The 8,502-nt window shown below is 40.0% G+C and overlaps 1 protein-coding gene across 1 annotated transcript in view; it reads right to left on the reverse strand.

The window, feature by feature from the left end:
- GJA10 (gap junction protein alpha 10) overlaps positions 1 to 917 on the reverse strand; it is a gene marked incomplete at both ends in the record, with an annotated part of 6,637 nt that extends 5,720 nt beyond the window's left edge. The window contains one exon of the mRNA XM_079550760.1: positions 1 to 917. This exon is cut by the window's left edge and continues 440 nt beyond it. Within this exon, the coding sequence (XP_079406886.1) occupies positions 1 to 917 (917 nt within the window).
- Positions 918 to 8,502: the final 7,585 nt, after the last annotated feature.

Here is an 8,502-nt window from a genome sequence, read left to right on the forward strand (position 1 = left end):
TGCTGATGGCCCGGCTGACCAGGAGGGGCGGATGGGGCGGGGGTGGCCGAGGGAGCGGTGGGGGGCGGCGGAGCCGCGGCGGAGCGTGGAGGGGAGGTGTCGGCGGCCGGGCAGGCAGGTGGGACCACAGAGTTCTTCTTGGAATTGTAAGGACTGACCTCATCATCCGCTGGCTGCCGCGGTCGACCATAGAGGGTCTTGTGGATCTTCTTGAGGCCCAGGTGGGCGATTTCTAGGATGTTGAGGAATAGGGAGACCGCGGCAATGCTGTGCATGAAGACCATAAAGATGGTCTTCTCAGTGGGTCGGGACACAAAGCAATCCACTGTGTTAGGGCAAGGGGGCCGAGTACATTTGTAAAGGGGTGACATGTGAAATCCATACAAAAGGTACTGACCTATCATAAAGCCCACTTCAACCACTGAGCGGGTCAGGATATGTAGGACATAGGTGCGCAGCAGAGACCCTCTTAAGGGTGCCTTATTCACTTTCTTCTGTTCTTCCAGTTTTCGCAGCTCCCTCTCCACTCTCCGGTGTTCTTCAGGCACAGGCTCCATATCTTCTAGCTGAGCCCGCAGGTGGGCTTTCCTCTTCTGTCGCTCTTTCTCTAGAGCCCTTAATCTGTACAGTGCATGGGCCATGTAAACAAGAGATGGAGAAGATACAAATATGATCTGCAATACCCAGTATCTGATCAAAGAGATAGGGAAGGCCTTGTCATAGCATATGTTGCTGCAGCCAGGTTGCTCTGTGTTGCAGATGAATTCTGACTGCTCATCATCCCAGACATCCTCAGCAGCCACTCCCAGCACTAGCATCCGGAATATGAACAGGATCGTGAGCCAGACTTTGCCAACTATAGTGGAGTGGATGTGCACTTCTTCAAGGATGCTGCCCAACAAGTTCCAGTCACCCATGATCAGAAGTTCATATCTAAAGTATAAAAAATAGTGTTATTTGAACCACTACTGAATCTCTTTTCAAACTGACCCTTTCTAGTATATACATATTTTAATAATGATATTACATATATATTCTTTGGATGGAAAGAGACATTTTATAAATTTATCATTATTTTCTATTTAAAAGGTCATTAAATGAATATAGACACTACAACTACTAGTAGAAGATGCAAAGTGAGATTGTTTTAAGAGAGATAGAGTTTGGCTATAAGCCATGGTACCTCTTAACTGCCTACACATCTACTGTATTTTCCACCCACCATGAAAGAAAACACTCTTTTTTTTTTTTCACTTTGCAAATCCACTGCCAACAATAAATTAATTCTACACCTACTACATTCCTGTCTGTGGCTCTGCTATGGCTTTGGGTGAAAAACAACTGAAACAACTAATTAAGCCTTCATTCATTTGAGAAAGTTTTGAGAAGTATCCTATAAATGTGACAGAATTTTTATATTTTGTACCGCAAGGTGGTAGCATTATAAATGTCATCCATTCAGTATTTTCCTGTCTGCTAAAGTAACAGTCCAAAATTTTTGCCTTGAAATACAAAACTGCAAATACACAGCTAATTTACACATAACTGTACATTGTATAGTCTCAGTCTAGAATTTTATTCATAAACATAGAATGCATCTAGGATTTGTATCTTGAACTTTGTGCATTTAAAGCCTCAATGAATCACTAAAACTCTGTCTTGATTATAAATTTAAACGTATGAAGTTAATTAAGCAGGAAATACATAAGAGTGCAGTGAAGATCTTGAGTTGTAAGTGTGAGATGATCTTTTTAACCACCTCTTTCCCAGAAGCTCTTTGATTCATCACTGAGCTGTTCTATGTTCAGCTGCAAGATGCTTGATTCCCAAGCCACTTCTCCGGATTATCTTGAGGATCTTCAGGTCATGTAGGAAATTGAAATTTACAAATTGTGTATTTGTGAATGCATTCCACAGTCTGTTGTGTTCCTGGAATGCTTTTGCTAACACAGAAATAAAATATCGAAAGCAACTGGGGTTGTCTCTACCTCAGGGTTCTCACTTAAATTTTATTTGCCATTATTTTATGGCTTCCAAATTCAAAAAAACTCCAGTCTTTTGTAAAGTGCCATTTTGAAGTTTCTTTAAGTTGAATGCATTCTCTGACTACCTTTGTGGCTGTCTGAATAGTTATATGTGATCAATTTAAACATTAACAATACAGGCACATAATCAGAATCAGATGGAAATCCACAATCAATGATGGAGGAAGTTTCTTTCTTGCTTTCTTGCTTTCTTTTTTATTTCTTTTTCATATTCTATTAAAGTTTGTTTAATCATTTTCCAATATTCAAATCAGTTATATATTAAATTTGTGCCAGGATCTCTTTAGAGGTGATTTGCAGAGTTAAATCTTCCTTAATTTTAGTAACTATAAATTAAAATAGAACTGGAATCGATGGTCAAAATGAAATATGTCACTGTTTGAAATCATTTTTTGTCTTGCAGCCATTACATTTCTAAAGAGGCAATATACACATTTAACATCCTGAAAATTGCCAATCTGCTAACACCCATAAACTGGCCCAGTTGATCCATTGGAAGTGAACAATATCATATAATTAAACTGCAAAAAATAACAGGCTTCATAAATTCCTAGCCTTACTGAATTATACTTGTTTCCAAAAAGATTAAATGTTAAGATGCAAGTAGTCTTGTTTTTAATTTGAATTGCTATCAGTCTGACAGGGATCTGCCTGTTCTGCACCTCCCTGAGAAGATTCTTTTTCTGCTTGCTTACCTTAAGAGAAAGCCTTAGATTATTTGTTCTTAGAACACTGTAGGAGCATGTAGTGCTGCTGAAGGTTGTAGCTTGGAAAACTTCCTTCACGGTACTTTCTTTTTCAATGCCAAAGAGTAGATGTGGCACTTGGAGCAGACTTCTCCGTTCTTTGTGTGTGGATGCTTGGATCACACAGTCTAAACTCTGCGTGCGATTTTAAACCATCAGATTATAGGACGGTGCCTCTAGCCAAAATTATCATGCAATTATTTTAGTCAGTGGCATCTATCAAAGCTATTCCCTTGAGGCTCAATTTATTTGGCAATAGTTTGTAAAGTCCCTATGCATCGTTATGTTGAGTTTTCGAACACTGTCTCCACCCATAACCTAAGTTACATTTTCTTTTGTAAAACAAATAAATGAGCACCTTTTAGAGTCATACACATTCCTGCATTTTCTTTACATTCCATTAGTTTCGCTCTGAATCAATGCCAAAGAATCGATCGGTCATGTCCGATTTCATACTCTGTTGCCTGGTGAGTTAATTTAGTCTGCTGGAGGCAAATGGAATTGCCTAGACTTAAGTTGTTCAGAAACACAGGCCTTCATTGCTAGGAACCTTTCAGCTAGGTTACAGTCACTCTTGAAGACCATTCAGGATTCGCACCTGTGAGAGACACAACCTGAAAAAAGATCACAAGTTCCTAAAATAGGATTTCTTGAGACTTCAGAGACACAAGAGATGAAGCTCTGATGCTAAAAACATCCACTGCTTAGTTCTGTACTTTAAGGAAACCCCAAACAACTTTTTCCTTTGACCTTTCCTGTCAGCATCTCTCCTTTGGGTCACTCTGCATTAGCCAGATTCCTCTGCATCCCATCTGGATGAGATGTCTCTGTCCTTCACCCACACTTGTAAGCTAAGAAGTGAGTTAAAATACACACACTTCAGTCCTGAAAGGTGCAGGACTGTTTTCCACTTCAGTCTCTTCTCCCTAAGGGTTTTCCCACTTGTTCTCAAAATGCACCACCCTCATTCTTTTGTGGTCAGCTCAACATACATAGCAATGAATCCTCTCTAGCATAGGCTGCACTGGTCTCTCTGAAAGCTGTGTTTGTGTTCAGAGCCTTTCCCTGCAGCAAACAAGGTGGTGATAATACCTTTTATTCAGCCCTAGTATAATGCAGAAGGTATACAGTTTATGTATGTTTCAAATGCTTTAAGGGAGGTAGCACTACACTCCTTACTTCTGAGAGATGTGTTAATACTCACCCCAAAAAGCCAGACCTCCGAGGGCCTTTCTCATCCATATGCTTCTTCCCTCATGCTCTCTCAGGACAACATTCTCTCATGCCTATCATTGGTACTGTATTTTCACATTGCTTCTTTTCGAACTTGGCTACAAGGCCTCTGAGGTTCAGTCAGAGCAACCGAAGCCTGGTGTCCCTTACCAGAGAGCATTGGTGATGCCTGATGGCAGCACTTCTTTTGCTCTGTTCAGCTGTGATTTACCCATCCTGATGGAGAACATGCTTCGCTGCTCCCAGCTGAAGCAGCTCATTTGCAACTTGGCACATTTTTGTGCCACCACCTTCTCTCTCTCACAGGTGACAGCACCAGGACAGGTAGCATCCATTACTCAGCCCTCAGCATAGCCATGGCATTAAGTGTTGAACTCTCATAGGGCAGGGAAGGTGACAGCAGGCTGCCTAGGGACAATTTGCCATGCTTCTGCTTTAGCAACGCAGTAATTGGTGTTGTTAAAGGATTGCTCATGCAAGCTTGCTAATGGACTGAGAATTAATTACACATGAAGGGGAAGAAACGCCAGGGTACATGGAGTGGTGGTGGTAGGGCAACATGGGTCTTCATGTAGTCTTTTGCATTCGGAGGTGAAAAAGAATGTGGTATTTGAGGAAACTTGTTACAAGCATAGAATCATAGAAGCACCAAGGTTGGAAAAGACCTTCAAGATCATCCAGTCCAACAACCCACCTCTCACCAATATTTCCCAATAACTCATGTCCTTCAGTACCACATGTAAATGTTTCTTGAGCACCCATTCAAGAAACACATATGACAGCATCTGTCATAGGTGAAAGCAGCTTACGGTGTAAATGCTAGCAGGAGGCAGATGATTGTGTCTGCATGTATGCAACTCTCAAGCACGAGTCTACCACTCGCCTGCTGCTACCCTCTTGAGTTGGAAAAGCAGAAGCACGTCTGATTCTGGTGGGACACACAAGGACCAGCAACAAGGAAAAACAATTGTAGGCCATCATGAAGCCTCCCCTCAGTTTGGTTTTCTCCAAGCTGAACAAATAAAGGGACTTCAGATGCGCATACATTTTGCCCTCACATCTTTAACCATCTTCACAGCCATACTTTGGATGCTCTCTGACAGCTTTATGTTCTCATACTGAGGTGCCCAAAATTGCAAGCAGTGCTTGAGGTGAGGATGCACAGCACAGAGTAGAGTGGGGCAATCCCTTCTCTCACTCAGCTGGCAGTGCTGGGCCTAAAGCACCCCTGACCGTAGTTGGCCTTTTGGCTATTAAAGCCAACTTTGCTCCTGAAACATCTTGACTGACTTCATAAATTCTTCCAAGAAAGCTAAGAATTCCTTAAATCTGGTTCTTGGCATACTTTAGAAATGCAGCCTTACTGCATGCAGATGAATCTGTAAAGACTATCCTCCAACTGGCTTTAGAACAAAGACAATTAGCTGAAAGAAAGTAAAGAGCTGTAGAGTGCTGGATTAGCACCTAAGCACTGCACTGCAGCCTAAAGAAATGAACATTCCTCTAGCCTACTATTCTACATAAACAGCTAGCTGCTAACAGCCTATGTAGGCCTTAGAAATCCCTCAAAATTCAGTACCTGATCCCGTGCTTTCACTGTGATGTACACCTGTCTCCTCCATAAACCCTCCTGTATGAACTTCTACTCTGGACAATCTTCCAATACCTGTGTCAATTACAATTTTTTAAACCAAATACTGGAAAAATGTGTGTGGTGGATGAAAGGAGGCATTGCATTGGCTGCACTAGCAGTAAGTGGAATAAGACTCTCAAAGGGACGCCTGTTACTCTTTCAGGGGAAAGTAAAATACATATTAGATACAAAAAGCTGTCTTTTTCCTCAATGAAAAAGGCAATGATTTTGGGAAGCCAAGGATGGCATAGGTTGTAATTCATAAATGGTTTAGAGGAAAGTTTGTAGTTCATTAGATTGTTCAATTTCTGATGCACTTAAGTTCATAAAAAATAAGCAGTACATAATTGAAGCAGTGGTTGTATGAGAGCAGCAGCTGATTACCTCCATGTTTTTCAGTCAGAACATCACCAGTTACTCAGTTACACGAGCTAACAGAAGTCAGTTTTAGTGCTGCTTCACAGTATTTGTAGTTACCCCACCATTAACCAGCAGTTCTGGAAAAGGTTTTTCTTTGCCTGCAGTTTCACAAATGAGGCTATAGATTTACAGAGAGTAATTTTGGCATATGAGCACCGAAATCCCTACTAAAGAACTAAATCACAAACAATGCTACAAGAACACCCTGAGCCAACTTCAATTCAACAAGAACATAAGTGTGAATTTTACAGTTTTATTCTTTGCATTACTTTTACAGTAAGCAAACTAGTTTATACAAAATAAACCCAGGGCTTCATATAGTTAAAAAAATCATCTTTGGCTAAACAAAGCTCTATTTTTTACATATATTTATATATATACACACACACACACAGGATATTTTACATGACAATGTAGGAATCTGTACAAATACTTACAATAGACAGAACATTTAAAAAAAGTTTCATAATTTACAAAAAAAGAAATCCAAGTCAGAATCAAAGGTCAACCCTCCCCCACCCCAACCTGTACAGGTAAGAAAGTAAATACACACAAACAAGGAATAAACAACTTCATAATAAAATACTGTCTGCTTTTTTGAGACAGAGAGAAAGCACTTACGTAGCGGGGCTGATTCCCCTCAGTGCCTTCAGTATTGTGCACATTTTGATCTATAAAGATATGGTTATAAAAATACTCGAGTCTGATTTTTCCACAAACATTAGCCAGCTTGCAGAGCAGCATTTTTCTGAGAACAAATTCAGTTAAATTTAAATTTCAATCAGTAAACAATTGTAAAAAATGTTTTTTTAAGAACAAGCATGAACAGGTGCTCTGATCTTAGCTTAAATCACTAACCAGGTCTTGCCCATGCAGCTCAGAAGATGACATTTGCTCACCAAATGCAAATGTTTTAGAAGCAAGCACACGAGATGGAAGACTGCCAGAACTGACATTACAACCTACACAAGTAATTCCTTCTAGGAGCTCCCAGAACACTGCCTAAAATCAGAACTATCCACTGCTCGGCAGCATGACAATCAGTTCCATAGGTCACTTTTGCAATATTCCAGAGGTATCAGTGGCAACCCCACTGATGAATCATCTGATGGTTGAACAGAGTGAAAAGTCTGTCCTGCTAGTTTACTACGTCTCAGGAAGTGAGCCAAAAACCATTATCCTGAGATTCAAGAAGCGTTCATTGAATTCTATAAGAAAGCAATTTAATCCAAGTTCAGAGGCGGTGCGTGTCAGTGGGGCTCTTAAATGAAGTCGAGCTCATCTCAGCAGATGTTCCAACTAAATGAAGCCTACGGCAATTCTGATCTTCAATAGCAACGAGAACCTCAAACTCCGACGTACTGATAATACAAGCCTGACCTCGGCAACTCGCAGGAATGCTTCTTACAGGGAGGAAGGAAAGCTTTTTAGAAACTTGGGATAAAGCAGCAGTGTATATATAGATACGTACAAAAATAGCTACATGCTTCCAGTATGTACTAGTAAAACCAGAGGCAGTTATCAGAATCCTTTCAGATGAAACGCCATGAATTTCTGATGTACTAAACAACTTGTAACGACACACACACTGCTGTCAAAACATACTAAACTGACAAGCTTTTGAGATCGCTTGGATTCAAAATAAAAAAGTTTTTCTCCTGGTTAATTAGTATAAAGTAACATTTTGTAAAACTGCAAAGGTCTGTTTCTAAATTAATTTTTTTAAAAATGCTTTTTTTTTTATTTTTTATTTTTTGAAACTAAATGGAGTGCTCATTCTGCAGAAGGCCTATTGACCTACATTAGCTTAATTTAAACTAACTTAAGAATCTTTCCAAGATGTGGTTTGGAGAAGATAAATTTCTTTATGTTTTTCTTGAAAGAAAAAGAAAATTCAGCTATACAAACTCAGCACGAACTCATTTTAAATGTCAGCAGATCTGCAAGATGTTTTAAACTACACAGTCGTTCTTGTTAAACGAATACTTGTCACCATTTCACAATTCAGATGAAACAGAAAAACCGGTCACCAACTTAATGGCTGGCTCCACTGCGTCACAGCAGTTGGGACTCATTTTATTTGACTTAAAAAATCTAAAGGTTAGGGAGTCTAGTCGAGGCCAACTGTCTAGACCTCCCCCATTATCAGTGGAGACAGATGGATATCCTCTAATAAATCAATTCACCTTTTTCAGTTGGACATCAAGTGGCTTAGAGAGCACGTTTAAAGATGAAGACAAATCCTATACTCGGCCAAATTTCCTCTCCTTGAAACACGCCAATGAGCATCTGACAAAACAGTGAAAAACAACCTATTTCTTCCCATCAGAATTCAATTACTGATAAACAGCTTCTGGAATTATTGTAATCATTACGTTGGCTTGTCCTAAAAGAAAAAAGCCTAACTTCTTAAAGTACCAGTTTT

Source organism: Tetrao urogallus, assembly GCF_951394365.1.
Source record: "Tetrao urogallus genome assembly, chromosome: 2".
Classification (NCBI taxonomy): Eukaryota; Metazoa; Chordata; class Aves; order Galliformes; family Phasianidae; genus Tetrao; species Tetrao urogallus.